Source organism: Pezoporus wallicus, unplaced genomic scaffold (genome assembly GCF_028554395.1).
Source record: "Pezoporus wallicus isolate ANWC-B61680 ecotype Strahan unplaced genomic scaffold, APGP_CSIRO_Pwel_v1 contig_6872, whole genome shotgun sequence".
In the NCBI taxonomy this organism is placed as follows: Eukaryota; Metazoa; Chordata; class Aves; order Psittaciformes; family Psittacidae; genus Pezoporus; species Pezoporus wallicus.
The window spans coordinates 57,779-83,823 of NW_026642757.1; the positions used below are offsets into that span (position 1 = coordinate 57,779).

Below are 26,045 nucleotides of genomic sequence, written 5' to 3' on the forward strand. Positions count from 1 at the left end.
AAGAGGACAGCTGGGTGGCTCTGACCTAGAGGCACCCGTGATTGTAACAGCTGACGTGACTTGTAGCGGGATTTACTTATGCAAGCATTTTTCTAGTGACCTTGAGCCCCTCTGTACTGGCACCGTCCCCGAATGCCTTTTGCCGTCGGTTTAGCTTGAGTTCTTCAGAAATTGTTGGTGGAAGACCGCTCGTGGAGCGGCTGCCGCGGCTGTAGACCTGAGCTGTCCGGCAGCTCGAGGTGCCCTCTCAGCCGCACGGTTCCCGCTGCTGCCGCCGCCATGTATCTCTGCAGGGCCGCCTCGCAGGCGCTGGCCTCTCGCCTGAGCAGGGCTCCCTCTGCTGCGAGCCGCCTCAAGCAGCGTGGTACGCGGGGGGCCGCCTCGGATCCCGAGCCGGGGCCCGGTAGAGGTCAACGGGACAGCGGGGGGTGGTGGACGCGCGGGGCGGGGCGGGACGTGACGCGCCCCCGCCGGTCCGCGGTGTGGGGACGCGCCAAGGTCGCGGGCCGGGGGTCGCAGGTGCGGCGGGCGCGCTGCGCGGCCGTTAGCCATCCCCGCCGTGTGAGGGGACGGGCGGGAAGGAGGAAGCCGGGTGCGGCTGCTCCGTTATCGCGCTGCTGGGAACCGGCTGCCTTGGCATCTCCGCAGCGTTTCGGCTGGGCGGCACCGCGCTCCTCGCCCGTGGGAGAACCGGCTAGGCCTTCCCCCCCACCCCGCTTCCCCCCACATCCGTGAAGCAGGCTCAGTGTCGGGCAGGTGTAATCCCCCTCCCTCCGCGGGGCGGGCGCCATTATCCTCACTTCCATCCTCCGCAGAATCCCCTCAGGTGTATGTCCAAAGCGATGGTTTCCTCAGCGCTCTGCAAGCCCCCGGGGGAGCGGGAATCAGCCTGCGGGGCTGCAGCCGTGGCTTTTGGCGCATCAGGAGTTGTGTAACCAGCATATAAAAAAATAAATCGTCCTGCCGGGCTGGGTGATTGCGGGGTGGCTGAGCACTCTCCTACCTATAGCATGCAGCCTTTGGGAAGATGGTATTCCCAGCGCACTGCTACAGATCGTATATAAACGTAAGAAGATCCATTAGACTACCTGACTATCCAAGAGGAGTCTGAAAAGTGTGTCATGAGGCGGATGACGCTAAACATAATCTGGCACACGATGGCAGTGGTTTGAGATGGAGACTTTTTGCAGCTACTGATTGCAGTGCTCAGAGCTGTTTTATGTTTAACAAGTGCCTTTTCAGTGAGGTGTTTCTCCTCTGGGATAGAGTCACAAAATTTGGCTGAAAGCGTTGTTGACAAACAGAATTGTGTTTTTCCTAGGTCTCATTTTTAGATGTACAGAAGAACTCAAGGCTAGAGCAAGCATCAAAGCTGCAGAACTGGTGAATGCAAATAAACAGCTAACGTTGCTGTTACAGTGAATATGTACTCAACTAAGGGTAAAATTGTGTAATGCTGCCTTTCAGCCCTGTTGGCCGATATTTGAGGTTATGGGGTATGGGCATGTCTCTTAATGTCCACAGTCTGTTTGAGGGTGAGGGAATGAGCATTCAAAGGAAAATGCCTTTTCTTAAAGTGCTTTGTTACTAAAGGGAAGAGGGTTTCATCATTGCAGCAAGGCTGAATAAGGACAGATTAATTCTTCTATGTACCTTAGGCAGAAATGTTTTTGCATTTCTCAGGTCATTCTGTAGCCTCTATAGATTGCATCCAGTACTTGGAAGCTGATAGACAACGTAGTTCGTGTAAAATCTGATGAAGAGCTCAGCCCGGTATCGTGTTCGGTTATGCACCATGCCCTGCATTACTCAGTTGTACTAAACACAAAGCTGTACCTCTTTGTTTTGTTACATCATTTTTAAATCATCCTTTCCCATATGGAATTCAGATCCTGGCGTTCTGTTTTGGGGTCATATTTTAGCTGCATGTTTACACTGATTCCAGTAATGTTTTTTTATAGCACCTCTTCGCCAGATGTCATCTGGGAGTGTTCCTGGCTCATCTGGAGAGTCCATGTTTTACTATCTTCTTACTGGTGTTGCTGCTTTTGGTGGTTTATTTTATGTAAGTGTTTGGGAATGGAACTGTTGTGCTTTTTGAGTTGGCATGGTGTAAGGTTAAAAATTGTCTTCAAACCATCAGTAGAGTGTGGATGTCATAGCATATAATTCAAGACAATCTAACTTAAAAACAAGTTCAGGAGAACTGGTGAAACTGAATGCCTACTGCTTGCCTGTTTTACTGTTACCTTTGATATCTAGTGCTGTTGTCATTCTTAGCGAAAAACGTATTTAAAGCCATGTGAAATATACCCAAAGGCATAGTAAGGCATCTGCCTGTAACCCCTTGCTTCTTCTTGTCAACCACAAACATTAAGAGTATCTCAAAGTGGGCAAGATGTATGTGAAATCAGCTGTCTGAAGCTACGGGGGGGAGATTATGAACCTCGTTAATTGGGGCACAGAGGAAGATAAGAATATTAGTTACTTAGAAAAATCATGTTAAAGTTTTGTGAACAACTACTTTTGTCAGGCTTTTCAATAATCATGGTCTTCCCTGCAACTAAATACATCAGACTTTGTGCTTCACATGCCTAAAACCTCCATTTCGTAGCCACCCCCAAGATTTGAGACAATGAGGTAGTGACTAGCACCCAGAGAGGTGCATGTTTCCCTTTCCCACAAAACAATCCTCTTGAATGGTAAGTAGCTTCTACTTCTTTGAAATACAAAACTCGTGTGATTGCATATCTGGAGGAACAGTGAATTCTCTTGCTGTCACCTTTTTACCATAGTTATTTTTTCATTAAATAAATAATCCAATTGTAATTGTCTTTTCAAATACTGTGTTCTATTCCTGAACTGCTGCAGCACTTTGAAAGCTGCGTGGTATATTGTGTTTGTTTTCTAACAACAGAGAAATATGAAATGTATAAATATGTTAGTATAGCAAAATAGATTTTTAATTTATTTTCCTAACGTTGCTCAGCAGAATTTGATACGCCTTCTAATATGGGCAGTAGCACTTGCTTCAAAACCCTTTTCTTCCTCTCCCCTCTTTTTGTTTGGTAATTTTGTAGGGATGTAGCAATAAGTTTAGATATAATTTCCTTTCAGGCTTACAGAGTAGTCAGTTCATCCCGCAGCAACTACATTGAACATGTGAATATTCTTCATGAGAGATCTCAGGGGCGGAAAGACAAACGTGAGTTGAGCTCTTCTCTCTTGTTCCCCGGGTGCGCGAGGATCTGGAACAGATTTCTAGATTGTCTAATCAGGCTTTAACCCTGCCCAGGTGCTTTTCCGAGTTCTCTAAGTGGGAGTAAAGACAAAGGTGGTCATGCAGTGATCTGTTACAAAGCTACTTCTGCACAAACTGTGGGAATAGACTTAATGTTTAGGCAGTGAATCTGGCCTGTGATCAACTTTCGGAAGTACCTTTGGAGGGAAAATGTTGAAGTGTGAACCATTAGTTGTACCTTGGGTATTTGCATTGGATTTACTGGAAGCTTAATGAAACCTGACTAAATGCATAATGCTGTCAAAATCAGTTTTATGCTTTTGTTTGCTGAGGGGGAAGGGGATAATATCTGTTCCTCAGCCAAGAGTTTGGCTCCAGGCCACATGCCATCAAGGAATACAGTTCAAAGGAAAAAACCTAAGGTTTTGATTTTTTTAAATACTGTAAGTCGGACCCTATTCTTGTCCCACAATTTGCATTTTGTCCTTTTAAATTCAGGATTAAATGAAAAGTAGATACCACCTAAGTGTATGGCAAATTCTAACTTAGCTCTTCATGCTTAAATAATTAGACCATGTTAGTTCAAATACTTGTAATGGAATGTTGTCTCTGTCTACATCAATTAGTGTTATGGCAGCATTAATATAAAGGGAGAACTTTGGCAGGCATGGCCTTGCTAGGAAAAACAGAAAAAAATGGCTTCTTCAGCATCTTTATATTTTCATTTTTAAAATAAATTAATGCTGTATCACTTTCTTCCTTATTTTTCTGATGCTGTCATCTAGAGAATTGATTTCTGCATGCACACAAAGAATAGATTTGCATAGAGTATGCTGAGGTTAAATTTTGTTTTCAATGTGAGAACATGCTCTAAATTCTCTGCCGCTAAAATAATTTCTTTTGAAGTTGTTAGTCTTAAAGTTACATGACACATTCTTTAGTTCTGGAACTTTACAGTTACAGATTTTAAGATTTAAAATGGGAAAACACCTTAATTTCTCTTAAGCAGCTGGAAGCACTACAGCTTTTAAACTTAATTCTTTAAATGCTGGAAATTTGGCCACAATTTTAATGCAATCCTTCCTTGTCCCTAAAATTAGAAATTCTAGACAGGACCAAAGTAGTAGGTATTTCCTCATAGTGATCTAGTCATCTGCTGTTGAGGGAAGAAATGAGGGTCACACTTACGTTCTGACTAACGTACTCAGATGGACATTGTAGATGTGAGGGCATTAAACATACCTTCCAGGGCATTCAAAATGATGCCAGTATGTTCCCTCTTTTCTCTTAAGGTTCACTTCTGCAAGGTACTGAGTTATAACCCTAGTCTTCCAAAAGATTTGAGTGGGATACCAGAGGTCAGTGGTGCGTGTGACCCACTGAAGGCTATGCCTGTGTAGCCCAAGACTAGCGCAGGAGTACTCACTGCTCTGCAACCTAATTCTGACTTTGGGTACTCTCCAGACATCCCATAATCTGATGCCTTGCACTGCTTAGTGATGGCAGATGATTGCTGCCTCCCTTATTATTGGTAGTATTGCCAATAAGAAGTCCAAAGCATTTCTAAGACCATACAGTGAACACAGTTGAAACTTGTTTCCTGTATTATTTTTCATATTGGACTTCTGAATAAACACTCAACTAAGAGTTTTTAATTGGACTTCTGAGTGGCTAATTCCAATTCACAATGCAAAGCTACTGTTGAATCAGCTCTTACAAAAATCCTTCTTCATTCCCAACTGTATCCTCCCAGAAGAGGTTTCTTTTGTTACTTTTCCTATGAAATCCTCTGTGTGCTTTCTCAAATGAATTAGTGTCTCTTCCTTCCCTTTTCCTCCTGTTCCCTGTTTTTGTGTGCATTGTGACACAGATTGTTACCGTAGTATTGCTTTTCCCAGAAGTGCCCCTGCAGCTTCTTTCCCCACTGTTTAGACTCAGTCCTTACACTTTTTCACAGTGAGCATTGCTGATAAGAGCAATTAAAAATTCTGTTCTCAAAGTAATCAAATATTTTTAGGGTCATGTAGAATCAAGCTTAAAATAAGCTGTAAAACAGTTTTGGTAACAGTATGAAGTGGTGGATAGAAAAGCAGCTTGCCAAACACCACTTTCATGGAATATTTGCTGCATGTCCTATCGTAAGTGAAGAGCTTTCTACCTGAAAGAACTTTATACTAGGGAGCAGCTGATCAGAGACTCTCCTGATATGAATTATTTTTGTGTTTTCTCATCCTGAGGAAAATTTTCCACTTGTCCTCAAACCCAAAATGTCTATTCTAAAGGATGTAGTAATGCATGTAGTGAGCAAGGCTATCACTATAAAGGAAATAATCAAATGCTATTCTAGGTTTGTTTGTTTATTAGAGGGTTGAAATGATATTTAATGGTATTTTAATTAAGGATATCAGACATTAAAAAATATTATCTTACTAGCAAATTTTCTAGAGCTGCTCTTAACTGAAAGCTGCTCACAAATTTAGAGAGGGGTTTAAAAAAAGCTCCTGGCAGAAGCCTGACTCCAAGTAGCAGTAGGAAATCTGGGACATCATTTGAACTGTAAAATGATGTTTTCCTTGCAGAACATTCTACTTGTTTATTTAGCAAATAACTGATTTTTCTCTTCCATGTGCATGTGTCTCCTTGAAACTTGTTCCTGATTTCCTTCTTTCTTAGCAATGACTTCTTTTTAACTTAATGCAAGCTGATTCAATCTTTCTAATCTATACTCTGCTTTTACACTTTCCAGACTAAAATACAAGGGAAATCTCTTTCCAAACCCGAGGAAGTTAAATACAAACAAAGGACAGTCGTTCACCATTGCGTACCTTGCAGCCTACCTTGGGATGACTTTATACCTTCTATTGTAAAACTCCGTACTTGTGAGACTAAAAGAACTACCTATGTTTGCAAGGCCAAACCATATTGAGCTTATTACTGAATCTGCTTTGCAGAAGGCAGTTCGGAGATTGAGAAGCTGGCTGTTTTGAATGAATGCACTCTATACTTGACTGTCCAATAAAGTGTACTGAATGCTGAGCTTGGCTGTTAGTCTGTTCTTTGTGTAATTGATTTAGGGTGTTTTTGGAATACAGCATTCTCTTAAAGGGACATGATCAGGTTGTATAACACAAAGCTTTGATTTCTTTGCTGAGCAACTAATAGGCTTGTGTTTAAACCCGAGCACAAAAAGATAGGCTTGCACTAGCCTAAAAAAAAACAGAATTAAAATTGATCTGTTTAGTTTTTAAACAGATAGAAAAGAATAAAATAAATTCTGACTATGTCTCTTTAAGCACTTTCCTGTCTATTCTCACTTAGTTTACACTATATTACAAACTTTATTTCCAGTTCTGTGTTTTCACATGGTGAGTTGGTTCTAGTGGTAAACTTGCAGTGAATACTTGGTACATAACTTTTCTTTTGTTAACTTGATCTTAGTGCATGTTTGCATGGTGGTTGTGCATCTTTGTTGCATTGTGCCATTAGTTTCTAATGACTTGTCTCAGTTGAGTTTGAAGTAATGCATGACTAGGAAACACTGTTTTTTTGAGTTTCTAGCAATTTTGACCCACAGAAATGTAGTCAAGTCTTTAAAGACAGATAGAAGTTGTAAAAAGAAAATTATTTGTCATAAGCAGTCATATCTCCAGTAAAGTGAATGCTGACCACTTCAAATTAGCCAGTTATTTTCTTACTGATATACACCTAGTTTCAGTAAGGGTCCCCTGTTTTATTCTGCCCCACAGACCTGACCTTTCTTGTTTGAGTGCTATGGCTCTTGCAGGGGTTACACTGCCTTAAATCTAAAGAAAGCAGGGCAAATAAGGATAGTGGAGTACTTGTGGCAGTACAGGGCTAAGAAATGTCACAAAACCGATGGCTGTTGGCCTCAGCATTATTATAGCTATTGCCAGCCAAGTTAGCCACCTTAAAAATAGCCCTGCGAAGACTGAAAGCATATCTCAGCTTGCAGTGGTTCTGAGCCTGATGGATAATGAGCTCCATAACAGCTTCTAATTATGGTAGCAGATGTCTTACTCTTAGTGTGGTAATTCCACTGCTGGGTGCAAACAGGGCAAGAATCCTGCTCCCTCTGACACCCTTGAGTGCATTATCACTGGCCCTTTCAGTACAGGGTGCTGGAGCAACACTTGGTGAGGTCCTTCTTTATCCTTCCCTGCACTTCCACCTCTTCCAGATACTTGCTTTAAGCCACAATTTCTTTTCTTACTACACTGAAGCAATTATGAAAATCAGTAATTAAGAATATGGTTTCCTCATCTTGTAAACATCTTTTCCAGTGCCACATTAGACAATATGGGGGGATTAATTATTGATTTCTTGACTTTGTAAATGCTGATCCCAAAGCTTAGCTTCCCATTTTAAATTTAAAGGAGAATGGTGGTAAAAAGCAGTGTGTGAATTTGTTGCATGCATGCACTTTACTCTCTTTATTGTATTAAATAAATCCTTAAAAGGTGATGAAGAAGAGACGGCTGAAGTCACTGAAGCAGAGACAGCCATGGAAGAGGCTGATGCAGTAGCTGCTGCTGGACCTGCAGCACAGGATGAGAATGCTGGGGTATCCCCAGAAACTGGAGGGGAGAATGACCTACCAGCTCCAGAACCATCCCCGGCTGTGGAGAAAGCACAGCAGGAAGCTGCTGCTGACTTGGAAGTTGCTGCTAATTCAGAAGCTGCTGCAGTGCAAGGTTAACTTAAGAACAGAGTCTTTGTGCGTGTGTTTTGTGAGTCCTAAAACTCTGCCTCTTACTACAGAACATTAAGAACAAACGTCAGTGTTCCTAATGGAGTTTGTCCTGCAGTAATTGAGGAGTTAATTTGACATATGATGTGCTTAAGGTAATTAAGTTAGTAATTAAATCAGTGTCTCTCAAAGCATGCTGCCTCTGGCACCACAGTCACTGTCTAAAACTAGTGGAATTAGAAAATTTCTCATTTTTCCATTCTATTTCTCTTCTTTAAGAAGGTGAGCATGTAATATGATCAGCTAAGGAGTTGTTTCGGTGACCTGATTGTTAAGGGTTTGTTTAGGAATCTAAATGCCTTATTTCACTGGCCATTCCCAAGATATTCACACTAAATAATAATAGCTGTGCTGTTAATGCAACTTGAACAGAATCTTTCATAGCAACCAAAATATTGTCATGATCTCAGTTTTAAGGTTATAGTGGGTTAAAAATGTCAAAATTCAATAAAACATCAAGTTGGCATTAAACACTTATGTTGATAAGTGGCTACATAGCTAGTATTTTGAACTGTCAGGGCATTTGAAATATTCTGGTTTACTGGGCTTTTCAAAAAATCACAATATAAATGCAAACCTATCCATAAGTTGCACAAAGTACAGGATTATAGTGTAGCTTGAGTTTTTAGCACTTTTTTTTTTTTTTTTTTAAATTTAGTTTTATACTACTAACTTCTAAGGACAGAGCACCTCTTGACCTCTTCAGCTGAAGTTGGAAGGGACATGCATAAAAGAATTGCAATTTCTCAGTCTATGGGAAAGCATCAGTCATTTGCATCTGGTGTCTTCAGTTCAAAACCAAACCAACCAAAATCTTGCCAGCCTATTATGAGGGAGAAACTTTGCTCTGCTTCTTGCTTTGGAAGGGAAGACTTCAGTGTGGCTGTAGCAAGTATAAAAAACACTGGCATGGCTTTCAGCTTGCCTTAAGCATGGAATCTTGACTGCACACCCATCTTTGACTGAGTGAGGAAAACGAGCATCTACTTAAAAGGGTATATCTAAAACAAGCCAAACTGAGATGAAAAGTATTCTAAATGCTAGTCTGTGGGATGTTATCATAGTACCTTGAGAGTTATTACCAGATTCTGGAACTGATTTTGCCTTTTTCCTTGATAACTCCAGCAAGGAATGGATGCATCTCAACTGCCTTTTTAACAAATGAACTTGAGAAATGGTGCAGCATGTCAAATAGCTGGCTCTTGTGAAGGGTCTAGGTATGAATGGGGTTTAATTTGTGTGTGAACATCTCCTGTGCTTCTCTGAAAACCAGCCTATAAATAAACCAGCCTATATATAAAAGTATAAATGTTTTAAAACAATATTTGGACCAATCTGCTAAAAATAATTTCCATTTCTATGGAATATTTAGACCATTTCATTTATAGAAGAAGTAGTCTAATATATGTTAAGGTTAGTGAATTAGAGCTGTTAAAGAATGTTTTTAAAAGTCTTGCAGCGTTCACCTCTTGTTCTACAGAGCAATTGCAAAATTTCACTTTAAGGAATGGGCACTTGCTTGTATCTAGAGTTGGTTGAATATTCCTTTCACAATGTTTATCGAGGGATATTTGTTTATTCTTGGATAGGGCAGGGTCTTCCATACAGTAAGTATTCCTGCTACTCTATTGAAGAGGAAGCAGTTAAGATCCCATATAAGCTAAAGCATTTCATATCAAGCAGCAGAAGCTGTACTTCCTCTCAGTAATTACTAGCTTCTAAGTCAAGAGAGCATTCTCCCTGGTGTAGCATTGCTCAACCTCTATGATGTTTCTGGGCTGTTAGAACTTGCTCCTGAGAGCGGTGTTCTCATGCTGCTGGTCACCAGTGCACTGTTGGCAGTGACTGTTGGTAACAGGTGTGCCTGAGTCAGGCGTGAACCCTATGGGTCTCATAAGGAGTTCACCTGAGGTTCCTCACTGGGACTGAGCCCCTGTGGTGGCTGCATAACCCAAGTCCTGCCCTGGGAGGCTGCAGAGGCTCCAGTCAGGTCACCTCAGTGTTCGGCTGCTCCTCTCTTCCTGGCCACGTCTATGGGAGGACAGCGTGACTGCTGAAGAGCTTCTTCCCTTGGATTTCCTGGGAACTGCCAGGGGCCTCTGGCTCCTGACTGTGTGAAGGGCTTAACAAGCAGCATGTAGTCTTACATGCACAGGCTTAAACTGGTATCCCTTTCCTTCAAACTATGTATAAGCTAGTTGCTATTGGCATAACACTTAAAATAGAAGAAGACGGTGTTTTGATTCAAAAAATCTCTGCTCTCTATGTACCACTTTGTTCAGTAGTTACTTGCAGTCATCAGCTATTTCTGTTTCTAAAAAAAAGAACATTTTTATCATTAAAATCAGTCTGGAAATACTGGGGGTTGGAACTAGATGATCTTTAAGTTACAACCCAAACCATTTATGGTTCTATGAAATACCTTTCAGTTTTGTATTAAACTATCTTAATCATTTGTGTTCTCTCCATTTAGGGAAAAAAAAAAGTATATTAATTTTTACTGAGGTAGAGAAGGATTTTTCTTTCAGAACTGCCCAGGGAAATACATTCAAAAATGCAAAGCCTTTGCACTTTGAACAAGAATACTTCTTTAAATAACTTTTAGGTTTTTTGGTAGCTTGGTGTTACTTCTTGAAGGTGCAAGTATTTTTGTCATTAGCAGTAAAATCCTGCTTTTTCAAATGCAGTTTTAATCTCTAAGGCTTTCTGTAATATATTTGGAAGTGAAAGGTGCTAGTGAATGTTTATCTGCCTCACCAGAACACATACATGTGTATGTATACAGATAACATGAACGTGTGATTATGCATAGATGTACCAAAAAAGCCCAAACCAACCAACCAAAAAACAACGTTGGAGGTAGGTACTTAATCGTGGTAATTTCAGTTTTAGACAGATAATTACAATTGTACCTGGGTGGAATTTTCTCCTTGCCTCAATTTAAACAATTTAAAACCTTAAATTTTTTTTTAAGTAACTGGAATTCTGTGAAGTCCTATGCTGTGTTACTCTGTTCCCAAAGCGTTAGCTTCCTCTAAATTCTAGTTTTTGGTACCTTTTTACTATTTGAGCAGTTGGGCTGTCACTCTTGGTTACTACCTGATGCTGGTAAGTTTCCTGCTGTTCTCCTTCTAGTGTACTTTGTGTGTGGGGTCCATGAAATACGGTTATTTTTTCTCCAGGTAGAACAAATGCTATAAAATGCACAGTTTGGCAAGCTGCTAGGCTGCTATTTGGATTAGGCAGAGTTGTTCCATCTGTGATTTTTAATTCTTATATTGCTGCTATAAACTTTTCTCCAATTCTAGTATTGAGGCTTAATGTTTTGGCATTATCAACTGGCATAGCAAAATCTGTGAGCCCCCAAACATGATTTCTGGGACTTCTGACTTTAATAGCATAGGTTCTTTCCTGATTTTGCAAGTATTGAAGGACATGGTCTCTTCTCTGCTATTTCAAACGCCACTGGAGTGAGCAACTGGGCTTGGGGAGGATTAGCGTGTGAATGTGCCAGTATTTTCCATGTTATGCTTTGAATGGCATTACAGTGCCAGTTGTCTGCTGCCTAGAGAAACAAATACAGGCCACACTGGACAGGAGTTAGTTACTGCTTTCTGGACAGGACTTCTGCTAACTCCACCATACAACAGTGCCGGGCAAATAAAAATGCCCAACGTGATCAGCGTACACTGATTTTGGTTGGGAAGTTCCCAAACCCTGGGTGTGTATTCAAATGCTCTAACACTGGGGGTATTTTGAAAATACCTGAGAAGTCCTCAAAGTAATTTGCAAATGCTCATATTTACTCAGAAGCTTTCAGAATGATGTTGCATGGTAGAACAAACACATCTTTCTAGATGTTTTGTTGTGTGAGATGGAGAAAGGAGGAAAAGCTGTGCAACCTGCAGTTGTTTACAACCTGAGGTGCTGGGGTAAGATGCAGCATGGACAAACCTTATCCTTTACTGTTAAACCTCTTGTTCACAGTTAGACCTGGTGAAGATAATTACACTTCCTCTCAGCCTTGCTTGTATAGATCACAAGCATCTCGTAACAGGTCTGTTAGTGGCCATTTTCATATATATAATGTCATGGCATGAAATGGGTCTTTAGGTGTAGATTGGTTTCCCTGATTTCCCAGATGGAATCAGGGAAAGTATCTGTATTATCTGACAAAATCTGTGCTTAATTACCAACTGTAATAAAGGTTTTCTATTCTGAATCTCTTTTTAGAGGATATTTTTCCCTCCTTTTCAGTAACTGTGGTAGACTAAGCTAGCCAAATTAGGCTCACAATTATGTGAATAATATCCTACTGGGGAGGTATATCTATGTGGAAGTTCTGTTTGGTATCTCTGCTTCACATTTATCACTTTTTCTGGCCCTTGGGCTGCTGTATTTATCTTGTATCTCTCTGATTACCACGAACTGGCTGCTATCCTCTTCTCTTTTCCCGTCATAAAACTGAGCTTGTAGATGAGTTGTCACAGCACAAATGGAGAATCTCTGTAGAAAGAATGTGAACAATGTTTAGAAAATACTTCTGTAAAAGTTGTGAGCATCTGAAGACACAGGTTGGTAAATGGAGAGGCTGTTTGGTTTAGATCAGCATAGATGAAAAGAGAATTCTACAGCATGCACTGGGTTGGGGAAGAAGATTTCAATAAAATGGAAAAAAAACCTAGAACTTTACAGCTAACAGTGCAAACAAATAAGTGGGGGAGAACTATGTAAGATAACTGTCTTCCTATTCATCTGCTGTAGCACAAGGGGACAAGTAGCTTCTCAAAACCGGGTTAAAACTAGTTAAAGGACATAAAGTGAATAATGCGTAAATGATTGTTACTATTAAGGAGAAAATGGATTTACTGCTTTTCACTAATAAAACACATGCAGCCCATAGTCAAGGCTTAAAAAGAATCCTAAAATAATTTTATTTCTTTAAACTGGAAAGCAAGAACTTGCTTTGTTCAGTGGAAACTGTTAGCATTTACTTGACCTTAAGTAGTAGTACCTGTGCTATTTGAAAATTTTCTGTAAATACAGCGTGTAGAGGAATACTGTTGGTGCCCTACTTTAGAGAAAATGTCAATGGGGACTCCTGTTCTCCAGTGGTTGAGAATGGCTCAAACCAGAATGGTAACAGCAGGGATTTTCATATTGGTTTTGGGGCAGTGTTTCATATTAAAGAGAAACAGCCTTTTCAAAAACCAACATGCTGAACTTCAGTAGCTCCCTTGAAAACAATGTAAATGGGTAAAACTTTGTATGAAGACTGTTAGAGAAAATACCTAACTTCAACTAAATGGGGTTCTTTTTAGAACTTCTGAAGGATTTCATACATCAGATTATTAGCGCATTTTCATATATGCTGTTTATGTTAACTTGCATTAGTTTTCCTCATGCTCCATTCCAATCAGTGGCTAGAGGTTTAAAACAACCAACCACAATGTGAATTGCCTCTCATTGCTACAAATCCTTGTTACAGAATATAAAATCATATACTTGAAATTATACGAGGTATTATAAACTATTCTAGATTAATGTGGTATGCACTGCTACACTTTTATTCTGACCATTCAGGCATCTCTGAATCTTTTTTTTTTTTAGTCATCCACTGTAGAATAAGCTCTCTTGAAGTGACTCTTCTGGTCATTAGTATGAACTAATGAGGCTTTTCATAGGAACTAGTGACCTGCATTAGACACGACCAACCTGTGAAATGTTTGGTTGAATGAAGTTGTTTCTTTTCTTGCTGTATGGAGTGAAGAACATTTTTGTTTTGGTTTGGTTTTTTTGTTCTTAAAAATGTGCTTCGCAACACCATGGGTTAGGCTCTCGGCTGGATCTCATGGATTTTTAACTGGATTGTTTCTGGATGGCATGCAAAAAGAAAGAGGTGTCATTTTTATAGTGGCAGGATTATTAGGAATTCCAGCTTTCCTTTGTTTGTCAGTTTCTCAGAGACCTTGCCCTCTGAGCCACTAGTTCAGGTTTAATTTATGGCGTACCTGAAATGCCAAAGAGAGAGAACTCTTGATGCCAGTGGGCTCTAGCAAGGTATTGCTGAGTAGGGAATGCTGAGGCTGCCTTCATGCTATATCCAAACAACAGGGTGGTTAGGCCAGGGCAGTTCTGCAAACAATCCATTGAGAGCAATGTGGGCTTTGGCAGTTCCCAGCCACTAGTTCCTGTCCTATGCATTCAAGGAACTGATCAGCCTGAAAAAATAATTAGGACTTTTCTAAATTGTTATTTCCCTGATTCAGTTTACTGCATAGAGCTGAAACGTTTATTTTTTCCTATCTGAAGCTCAAGTACTGAATTCGCAGTGTCAGAGGGAGGCGTTGGTTTGTGGTTAACCATCTGTAGATATTTTCCTTTTTAAGCCCAGTGTTTAACTGTTAAGTGTTTGGGGTTTTGTGTTTTTTTTCCTTTCTGAAGAGATGAATAACTTACTGTAGCTGATTATAAGCTTAAGTGGTCACTGAATAAAATGGCAGTGAGCAGAGAGAGAGCATTTCAGGGAGATCCAAGTGACATATGCACGGTTTTGCCTGTTTTGTCCCAAACTGCCTTGGTGATTATTATTGCTAATGTGGCTGATGGTAGTTTGAGCCCTGTAGGCAGAGCGGGGAGGTGCTGAACCCAAGTCACCTGTACCTGGACTGGCAGGTGGCTTCTGATGGAAGAAAGGGAGGAAGGAAGGGGGCCTTAGCTGTCACCATCACCACCTCAGGATTTAGAACAGAAGCCATTGCTGAGCAAACTTGTTTTCCATTTTCCTTAAAGCTGATGATGGAACCAAAAGATGTTAAGGTGGTCTTAAAGAGAATCAGTTTCTTGCTGCTGCTACTGCTGTGGTCTTCCCTGGATTAGAACTGAGGGAACCAGGTACCCCCACCTCTTGTGCTCTATTTTGCTGTCTCTCTCAAATACATTCCTGAATTACCTTTCAAAAATGGCAGAATTCGACTCTTTAAGAGTGAATTCTACTCCACTGTTGGTTTTCCATTATCAGGTCTTTAAACTACAAAAAGGAATGGAGAATGTTTCGCTCTGCCTATCCTGATGTTTCAGGGGACATCTCAAGGCTCTCAGAGGACCTTACTGAGGAGAGGTTTTAGGTAAACCAAAGCATTACATAATCGTGAGTGGTTCTCTGAAAGGCTGTAAATGTAATATTGAATATTGTGTCTGTTCTCATAAATTTTACTCTGTTTTTTTTTTTTTTTTCCCCTTTGGAATTAGTGTGCGGCATTGGTTATGTTATAGGCAGCTTGACATATCAAAGCCTTGTTTTGTACTCCAGCTTTGGTTTGTGCGCTCCAGGCAGATTCCATTTGTATTATGCTGGCTAACTTGCATTATTTTGGATTTATAAAGCCAAATTCTTCCGCAAAGAGTATTTTTTAAAGTAACTCAACCCGATGGTCTGCATTACAGATACAAGCTTCATCTTGACTGCTTAAAAAGAAAATTCATGACATGAAGGATGCCGCTTTAAGTGAAATGCTTCACTCATAAAAATGTATTTTTAAATATCTCTTAACCAGTGCCTGTTCAGATTTTGTCGTTTTTTCCAACTGGAAATGTCACTTGTAAAATGAATCAAAGGATTTGAATCAAAATGTTACAGTTTTATATATACTAGAAGGGAAATGCAAAACTGGAGGAAAAAAATATAGGCTGTACTGCACAATCTTGTTATGAAACTTCCTCCTGGGGAGGGGGGATCCCCACCTCTCCCTGAGCAAGGAAAAGATTGAATATAGTTTTAATTTTAAAATCTGGAACAGGTCTCTTCACCATATGTATTGTAAAAAGGAAAACAAACTTACAGAGCCACTTACAACCACAGGCTTAAATCCAGAAAGATTTAAAAATACAACGTACGAGTTAGTTTACGCCTACAGGCTATTTGGATCAGTCATCTGTAAACTGGTATCAATAGATATTAAAAATACTAATAATGAAGTTTCAACACAAAAGGACTCTGAACAGGGGGAGCGTTTGCAGCAGTGCTGAGCTGGCTGGCCAAAGCTGGCAAAGGTGTTTTTTTTCTGTCGGAGGGAAATTCTGAGTTCCAAGAGTGTCCCTCAGCTTTTAAAAAATTTGTACTTTCCCTTCTCTAAATTCTGCTCTATGAGAGGCAGCTTCCTCTGGTTTTACCTGATGACAAAGAGAGGTATTTCCTTCACAAGGTGAAGTGCTCCACCTGCATGAGAAAAGCAGTTCTTTCCTCTTCGGAAAAATTTATTTCTATATGCAATATAAGGACTTTTTGTTTGTTTGTTTGTTTTCCTAAGAATTAGTTGCTAATGAACTGCTGCTTCAGTGGCAGTGTGCAGACCCAACCCTTGCGTTAACATGGTTGAGTTTTTTTGAAGGGCTGTTCTAAGACATTAAGATCTGGGTACTGAAAGTCAGTCCATGTGCATGGGGTTTGTGTTGTTTGGGGTTTTTTATTGACTGGCAGCAGAAAGTCAGTCTATGTTTGGGGGGGAGGTATTTTTTATTGTTAGCTGGAGCAAAGATGCGTCAGTGACGGGTCATGCAGGTCCCTGCTGACTGCGCCTCAGTCCTGCTGGGGGCATGCTGAGGTCGCTGCTGTTCAGTCAGTTGACCATCATGAGGATGCAGAATCAGCCTGGGTTTGGGCTGTTTTCTGTTCTACTGTGAATGCACTGCAATGCAGAGTCCTGCGCTCTCAGTGCTGCAACTGTAGCACTCCTGAGAGTAAAAATGTGTCTTTAAAGACTGCAGGAATAGCGACTTTACAAAGGAAGCAGCTTTGTTGGGGTTTTTTCTTTGGTTTGGGTTGTTTTTTTCCCTGAAATAATAAGGATAGGTTCCTAAAAATTATATTTCTAGGTGGAACAGATGTTGTACATTGTGCTGGTAAGCTACTGGAGCTGCCTAATGCTGCTTACTGGAAAAAAAAAACAAAAACCAACCCCAAACCCAACAAAGTTCTAAACAAAAACCCTAATTTCCTTTTGTCTGTAAAATCAATTTCCTTTTCTGTATTTACTCAACTCAAACCAGATGTGTTTTCATAACATAAATGGTTTGTTATTGTATTTGGTGCACACGTAAGGTGCTGCTGGTGCTCGCCCCGTCATGTTCTGTTCCTGCATGTGCAATGTGGAAGGACATCTTCTCAGATTGGCTCTCTCATAAAGCAGAGGAGATGAAGACAACTTGGGAGTGTATATCACTACCATGAGATGGAGCAGGTGATATTTTTGTTAGGGTTCAGTGTTCCATGTAAGGATTGGATATTACAAAGGTGTTGATTTCAGTAGTGATGGTTGTGTCCACCTAGCCTGGGGATGCTTGTCCTCAGAATCTTTGGTATGTTAAAATCCCTTTGAATGCTTTCAGAACAGCTGTGGATGCATATGCAAAGCCTAACCACTTGCCTGCAGTCAGTAAATGTGATTAGTTTGATTTCTCTGAGGCTTGAAGTTCTTTTATAAGATCTTTTGTTGAAACTACAAAAGTTAAGCTCCTAACACAGATCTGTAAGCTCAGTGGTATATACAAATGCCTAGCAAAATTGAAGAAACCTGTAGCCACTGATACTGGGATGTATCTGCTTATCTCAGGGGAAAACTTAAAAATTACAAATGTCTGGTGAAGAAGCATAAAAGATTTTTTTTTCCTTCAGAAAAAAATAGCTAATATTATACAAAAAGACTGAGATTTTGCTACCAGTATAATGCCTTGTATGAAACTGTGAAGTGTACGGCTTCTGTAGAGGAATACATCCTACTAAGAAGAGGAAGGACACAACACACCAAACAGTGAAACAGTAAAATTGTGAAACCATTTAGATCCAATGCTATGGATGAATGAAGGGGTAGGGCTGGTTCCTCCCTTACAGAACTAAGAAAAAAACCCAACCAACTATTTTTGTGGCTATAAGAGGAAACTAAAAAATATTAAGAACATTTCCATTTCCGGCAGATTTTAAATTGTGTGGGTCAGGGTGAATCATCATTTGACAGAGACCAGTTTGACTGTAATGCTGCAGGTGGGTGTTGTGTTAAAGATGCTAGGGAGCTGCAGCAGCGCTGTGTGGTAGTGATAATACAGCAGCTGGGCATTCGGTGGAAAACAACACAAACAGCACTTGAATACTGCATGTCTTCACTGCAGAGAAGCAGTTGCACAATGCATATTGTTTTGCTCAGTTAAATCCTGTAGAAGCTGTAAGAAAGCTGGCATAAATAGACAACATGGGTCATAGTCATCGCTGCGCAAGGAAGTACAGGGACTTCAGAACTTCAAACTGGTCATCATTCAGAAAACAACATGGAACCAGTTAAAATGTTGTAACTCCTCTACATCTCTCTTCTGAGAAAAATGAAGAAGCTTAAGTTATTTAATATTTGACAAAAGTTAGAAGTGATTTCAGTTACATCCATTAACTGCTGTAGAGTTTTACAACAGGCTTATGAACAACTTTGCAATAATTGAATAGACAGAGAAGTAAAATCCTTCTTCCAAGGATTATGTAAAATGAGTCATCATTGTACCAGGCATAGATTAAAATCTCTTTACGTAAAAGGGTGTTACTGCAGGACTGTACATGGAACAACTGTGAGAGATTAAGATGGGCTGGTAATTAAAAAATATGAAATGTACGTAGATTAAGGGGAAAAAATCCAACCAACCAAAAAAAAACCCACAAACCACAACCCAAAGCCAAAATGTGTGGGAGAAAATAGCACCTAGATTAAATTTAACATCCAGGGAGACAAAAAGGAGAAGTTCCTAAACTTTGTAATGCTTTGTGCTACCAGCTGAGGATGTGAGGCACTCGGGCAATGTGTCTGATGTTCCTCACAGAGAAGGGGCTATATGACAGACCCAGTTCTTAAAGGGACTTGTTCTCAGCTTGCCAGGTCATCATTCATTACCTGCTATTGCCCTGGGATCACAGCCATTCCCTAAGACTAAAACATGTTGACCTCCTGAGTGGGATACAGAGCATTTGGTCCAAGACTGAGCTGTGTACAAACCACCAGAAAATACACCGAGATTTGTTTTGGTGCATCAGATTAATGCTTAAAATATATGGTCTGGTTCTTATTTTCACGGTGCTCAAAGCACCAAACCCCACTTAAATAGCTTTCTGTCCTTGCAGCAGGCCGAAGAAACTGTGCCAAAATGATCTTGGTGAGCCAGTCTGAGTCTTTGCTGGGAATAACACCCAGTGGAAGCTGCTATGTCTGGTGCTGCTGTGTGCAAGTGTGCTTGGACTGCCAGCTGGTGCCGGCTTTCTCTTCTTGGAAAGAAGCCTTCAGCTGAGGCACCGGGAAGGTGGCTCCCAGGAAACTGTAGCCACGTGTGCTCAAGTAAGGGATGTGAAAGCCATGTGAGTACAAGCACCAGCTGGCGTTTTCTGCAGTGACCGAGGACAGTCACTCACATGTACAGACAGAGGTTTTAAAGAATGCAGTGCTTGTTGCAACAAAGCCCTTTGTATTTAGCTGCTCTTCAGGGACCTGAACGGACACATTAAGAGGCATCCATCTCTTGGTGCAGTAGACTGCCTTTCTGATAGCCTTAAAATAATACTTAAGACCAGACAAAAATCGTTCAGTACAAGTGGTGTAGGTGTTAATGTTTATTTCAAGGCAGGTATTCCTGTAGGTGGTGATAAACACAGTTCCCATTCAAAGGAAATGAGGTTTTATTAAAAAGCAGGAAAGTCCATGTTGTTCCCTCTAGTTGCTTACTGATTTACTCTTACTAATGCAAAAGAAATTAAAACAATGAAACATCACCAGAAATAAAAATTAGGAAGATTAAATAATATAATCCAGAGAGAAAATTTTTGGTAATATAAACTGAATGATGTTACAAACTCAAAACCAGCAACTTGTTACTGCAGCAGATATATTGCATTACATCAAGTGATGCTAGCTATGAAATAACTAACGTTCTGAATTTAAAATGCACTATCTTCATTGCATAGCTCCTCCCTATAAAGACAAAGGTAGAAATTCCTGATTATTTTTTTCTGTTGCTTCTTTAAAATTCAGTCCATATTCTACAAAATAAAGTGAAATAGTTGATGTTCAGAACTAGCTGTATTAAATAGCTGCAAGCTGATACTTGGAAAAAGGCATGGGATGCTAGCTCTACAAAACTCCTATTTATTGCATTTAGCGAACTTCTAATAGAGCTGTTCAGCTGACTGTATTTCACATACATGTAGCTTAGCACAGGGGACAGTTTATAACTACAGAGTTCCTTGGTAGAGGAACAGAGAATTTGGTAAGAGAGAATTTACTCAAGTAAAATTTGACATGTAACTGCTGGATGATGTGTTCAGTCTCCCTGTAGTGTATCTGTATATAGACATATTAACTATTACATACTTTTTATACATAGGTTGCTTTATCTGTAAGGAGTATTGAAAAATGGGTTCTTGGCAGTCATGCTACACTGGAATCACAGCCTGAACTTTCAGGCTGATATTAGGATATTTCTACACTAAAACTACCCTCTGCAAGGTTATGTGGAGTGTTTGTGTGTGTTTGTCCCTGTGGCGTGGATCAGACCAGGATAATTTCCATGGAAACATTACCATTAGTATCTTGCACGTCATTAATAGTTTGGCAGAAATTGGAAAATAGAATGAGGATATCTGCAAGAGAGTGTATGTGTCTTTAAGCTGAAAGAGGAGACATTTAGATTCAATATAAGGAAGAAGTTCTTCCCTGTGAGGGTGGCGAGACACTGTCACAGGTTGCCCAGAGAAGCTGTGGCTGCCCCATCCCTGGCAGCGTTCAAGGCCAGGTTGGACGGGACTTGGAGCAACCTGGTCTAGTGGAAGGCGTCCCTGCCCATTACAGGGGGTTGGAACTGAATGAACTTTAAGGTCCCTTCCAACCCAAACCATCCTGTGGTGTTAGAGAATATTTACCTTTGTCTAAAGACAAGAAAACAGTTCATGTTTATAGTTTTCTGCCCCAGGGTTGGGAAGTCAGATTTTCCCTGGAATTCCACTTGCAAACTTTTACTTGCGTGATAAAATTTAATCATCTGATAGATTCTGTTGTCTTCAGTTATTTCAAACATGCGTGTTCACTTCATATTTTGTGAGCCTTGACTGCTTGCCCTCCTTTATGCCGGTGAATGGAAAGAGAAGACAATTATCTCTCTAATTTGATTCATAGAAACTGTGAGTGAAGTCTTGGATGTTTCAGCTTCTTCTGCCCATGGGGAAAACTTAGACAGTGTCAAGGAAGGAGTAGCCTCAGCAGCTCAAGAGATTTCTGACACATCCTCCAGGAGCCAGGATGCTGATGCTGAGGAGTCGGGGCAGACTTCAGAAGGTGCAAGAGTACAGATGGGTCTGAAATATTTTGTCTCTGAAAGCACTAATGGCTGTTTGCACTGAACTAGATGCAAGTGCATGTGTAGCTCAGGAGTGGCTGCTTGTGGTGACTGTGTTCAGCATTGTAGTCATAGCAGAAAGCTGAATTTTGACATTATATGCCATGCAGTAGAAATATATATTGTGTATGTGTATTGCCACAGTGTTTTGAGCTCAGTGTCCTGCTAAGTGGCTAGATGTAAAGTTCAAGAACAAGAAATTCTCCCTTGTGCTGGACGGGATGTAACATACTATTTTGAAGTCTGACTTAATTTGAAAGATGGAACTTTCTTAAATTACATTGCTGTAAAGAAAAATATAGAGCATTCGATATTTATAAACATTGCAGTGTTTCAATGCAGCTGTAAACACTCCTGTATTGCTATTGAAGTTGAACAATGTAACTGAATGCAAAAGAAAATGCGTGTTAAAATCCTCACTGGGGAGATTTTCAAAGGAGTTTAGAAATTTGGCCTCTAAACTCTTTTACGATTAGAATTTAAAAGCTAAAAGGAGAAATATTTGTATACCTAGTATGGCTTTGTAAATTGTATCCTTTTAGGCCAAAGGATAATTTAGACTGCAGGGAAAGAACTTGACTATTTGTCATCAAATAAGTGGATTCCAACATTTCTCATTGGTGTTTTGTCTCCCTTTTCAGTTTCTGTGGAGGAGAAGACACCTGAAGAAGTTGCTAAGGAACCCTAAAGGTACAGAGTACAATTGCAGCATGTGGTTTCCTGCTCCTCACCTTTCTTTTTTTCTCAGATAGTGGCGATTGCAGCATGTGGTAAGTCTGCACATGCACTCTGATGGTGAATTTGAATTTCTATCCCCAACGAGTACACTGCAAAAAAGAACTGAAGTATTTCTTATTGCCTGGGAACCATTGCTGGCATCTCAGAAGCTAGGGAGCAAAACTTTTCTACATCACACTGGGTGTCTACTTACGGCTTTATCTTAGGCCCTTGCAAACTTGATAAAGACCCAAAAGCTGTACCTTTCCTCCAGGCAAAAAGTATTCTTTGGACATTAGTTTAAATTATGTAGATATTGGACTTCTGGGTAATTGGCCTATACAAGTGAACTCTTGCTATCCTCAGTGTAAACATGGTGAAGTTGTAACCTTCCAGACTCACTTCTTTAAAAACAATTTTTCACAATTAGTCTCTTGGCACTTTTAGTTTGTGCTAATGAAAAATATTGACTATAATATTCTTACTAGTTTACTAGTATCTTGCTCAGTTGGCTTTATTAACTTGCAGAATAAGATACTTTCCCCCCAATATTCTTACTATTTTGCTATTCCCTGTGACTCCCGTTTCCAAAAGTGGACTGTAAGATGGTGATAGAAACCTGAGGAAATAAAAAGTTTGGCTGAAATATGAACAGGAATCTTGGTAAAAAAGATATTAACTAAAATAGAAACAACTGAAAGCTGAGCAAATAGACCTCCCAGGCCAGGAATTCTCAAAATTAATTGTGCTGCTGGTTAGCAAGTCATGCAGTAATTCTTGGAGTACAGTGCAGGAGGAGAAGGAAACAGCAAAGAAAGTGATTTTTCACTGCAGTCTCAAAACGTATCCTATAAATCCACTTATGGAAACGTATCATTATGTTCTGAGTCCTTTGCAAATGCGTGTTTGCTTATTCCATCATCCACTGCAATATAAAACAAGGTAATGCCTTTTATCCGCTTGTGATGAAAGGTAAATATTCTTAAACTTCATAGTCTTTTTCCACGTTGTTTTAGCATTTAAAACTAAGAAAAAAACCCTGAAATCACGAAGGGGAACAGATATTTAATGAATGTAGGTGAGATGTGCAGAAAAGTTGCAAGTGTGGGTCTCAGAGCTGTTTTTTTTGCTGAAAGTAAAAGCTAAGGGCACCTGAGGATATTGCATCAGAAAAATAAATTACCAAGAAATTTTGTCCACTCTGGGACACATAAATGCAGTGACGCAGGGAAAGCAATAGAGTTAGGAATCTTTTTTTCCTTCTGTAAACATCTTGCAACCCTGTAAATTGTTGCATTGTTATTCCAGAATTTGATTTAGACAACAAATACCCAATATAGCTAATTTGACTAATGAAGGCAGAGACGGTAACTGAAAGGGGCAGGAGTGGGAGGGAAGGGAAGCTGTAGGAAGCAATTTTGATAAAACAAATTGAAAATAGTTGAAAAAGTAGATAAATCTGCTACCAGAATACAGGTCCACTGAATGCTGCTCAAACTGCTTGGGCTCTTTTTGATTAAAAAAAATTATTTTTTAGGACAACAGCATCACAAGGTTACAAAACGAATTTTGTTCTGAGGTCCGCTTTGACCTTGTTGGGAGAAAAACAGTGTATAAAACAGTTTACTACTTAGGGCTAGAAGTAGGCTGACTGACTTTTTCCAGTTAATAGGTTAAGAGCTACAATGCATTCCCAATCAGGAAAAGCATATTTATTCATTTATTTTGTGTATGCAAAAGGATAGAATAGTAGTAATAGGTAAAATCTTCACATAAAGCCTTGAACTGATGCTGTGTAAGAACATACTATTATTCCGCTTTCTTTTCTGAGTACAGCAACTCTACAGTGTGTGGCTCTTGGCCTCAGATTCACACTGGTACGAAGCTACTTATATCAGTAATCTCAGCAAACGCGATTGGTTTACCTTGTCCTTCAAGTTAAGCAAGCAGCTATTTGTAGAAGTAAGGTTTAGTGGAATATATCCAGCATGCAGAGGAATTCAGTTATACCTGAGCAACATGGCTGAAGATGAGGGATTTGTTGAAATTGGCCTTTGCTGGTGGTAGCAGAGCAAGTTTTCACAAGCCATCAGATAAACATGATTTACACAGCAGTGGTGTTTATATGCTGTAATTCACTGATAACCTGCAGCCAAATTCACAATGTGTTTAAATGTTTGCAAAGAAAAAGACCTGCTGAATCAAGTCTGTTGCTAAACATTGGTTATTGTTGCTTCCTCTAAATCAGATTCTTTCTTCTTTTTCTCAGTAAGCAGTGCTGAAGCCTTTGAAAAGATTTAACGGAAATATTTGTGCAATCAACCAGCTGATTCCTGTGTGAAATCCCATACTCTTCCTTGGAGACAAAAGAATTTGTGCAGTTTCTCATACCACGTGCTGCTCATTAGGACCAGTATTCAGTGCTGCAACAGACAACCTAATACGATTTAAGTTGGTTAGAGAGACGCTTCTGTGATTAACATCTCTGCTTTAAAGTAGCATCCAGTAATAACTTCCAAAGCACAGCCCAGCATGTAACAAATACACGTGCTAAGAGAAGCAGTAGAATTAATTGAAACCATGTCAGGTGAACTCATTCTAGGTCTGTGTTGTCTTGTTACGTACATTAATGTCTTACTTTTGGTCCAAACTGTGGTGCATAGTTATACCATTTTAACATTCCATGCTAAAATGTAAGTAAAAGGTTTTAACTAATTTAAAAGCTTATAAAAAATACTTATTTTTTTTTAAATTGGGTCATGGTGAAAATAATAACCTTTTTTTCTCCCAAGTTAGGATTTGCAATTGTAAGCACAGGACATTTGGCTGTATACGGTCTGATTTTCCCCTTATGTAAACATTTTAGATACTACTCTTCCTTGTACAATAGTATCCAGGAGTAAACATTTTTAAGGCTCCTCCTTTGAGAACAAAAGCTGTTTACAAGTAGTAGCAACAGGTACTTTATAGCATGAAAATTCAAAATAGCCATGTTTGAAGTTACTGTCATTGGTTGAAGTGGTGGCTCCAACCTTGGGTGAGCTGGGCCTTGTTCCTACCAAACCTTGCTGTAGTCTTTCTGTGTTGTTATGTCTTAACAGTGGCGTAACAACATGGAGGTTTTCAGAGAACACTTATACAAATCACAAGCAATTTAGGCTAGGGTAAAGCTCCTCTCTGAGTGCTGGCAGATGGCCAGCAAAATCCCTGTGGAAGGTTATGTCACATGTGTTCAAATGGACAAGGACTCTTAGGGACTAAGAACAAACAGAATAGATATATAATCTTGTTAGTATTATCTTAATAATGAAAAATTCTGTAACGAATTATGGGTTTGTATGACACTGTTCTTCTCAACCTCCATTGTGCTTTGTGCATGTGCATGAGTGTGCATCTACTACAGAATCTTTACTGAGACCCATTCCAGCCTTCAGAATGGCAATAATTCTAAACTGGGATCAAATTAAGGTATATTAGACACACTTTACGTAGAAAGTGTGAATTACAAGCAGAACTTTGGAAAGATGTTGAAAGGGAAATTGCAGCATTTTGACATTCCTGCCCATGGCACAAAGCAACACCTGCTCCTGCCATCATGAAGCAAATTATAATAAAGTTCCAACAAAAATACAGCCTATTGCCACTGTATCTGCTTAGGAATAACTGGAATAACGCAGAGGCAAAATCAGGCTCCTGAGCTTCAAGAAGCCATTCCACAGCCTTCTGCTTAAAGGATAAACCCACTGTGATTAAAAGCAATCTTTGTCAAAGCTACTGGAATAAAAGCCTTGGACTGATATTTTGTTGGATGAGAGTCTATCTTTATTTATCTTGTAGATTAAGCATCCTGTGATGGATGCATACTCTTAAATGTTCTATTTCTTCATTTTACTAATTCCTTGT

The 26,045-nt window shown here is 39.9% G+C and overlaps 1 protein-coding gene across 1 annotated transcript; it reads left to right on the top strand.

Moving 5' to 3' along the window:
- Positions 1-236: 236 nt before the first annotated feature.
- Positions 237-25,650, top strand: MGARP (mitochondria localized glutamic acid rich protein). The gene is made up of 7 exons (XM_057432230.1): positions 237-364; positions 1,962-2,065; positions 3,118-3,205; positions 7,720-7,953; positions 21,206-21,364; positions 22,067-22,115; positions 24,412-25,650. Exons 1-6 carry the CDS (start codon positions 280-282, stop codon positions 22,111-22,113), a joined length of 717 nt encoding a protein of 238 aa, XP_057288213.1. The 5' UTR covers positions 237-279; the 3' UTR covers positions 22,114-22,115; positions 24,412-25,650.
- The last annotated feature ends 395 nt before the right edge of the window (positions 25,651-26,045 follow it).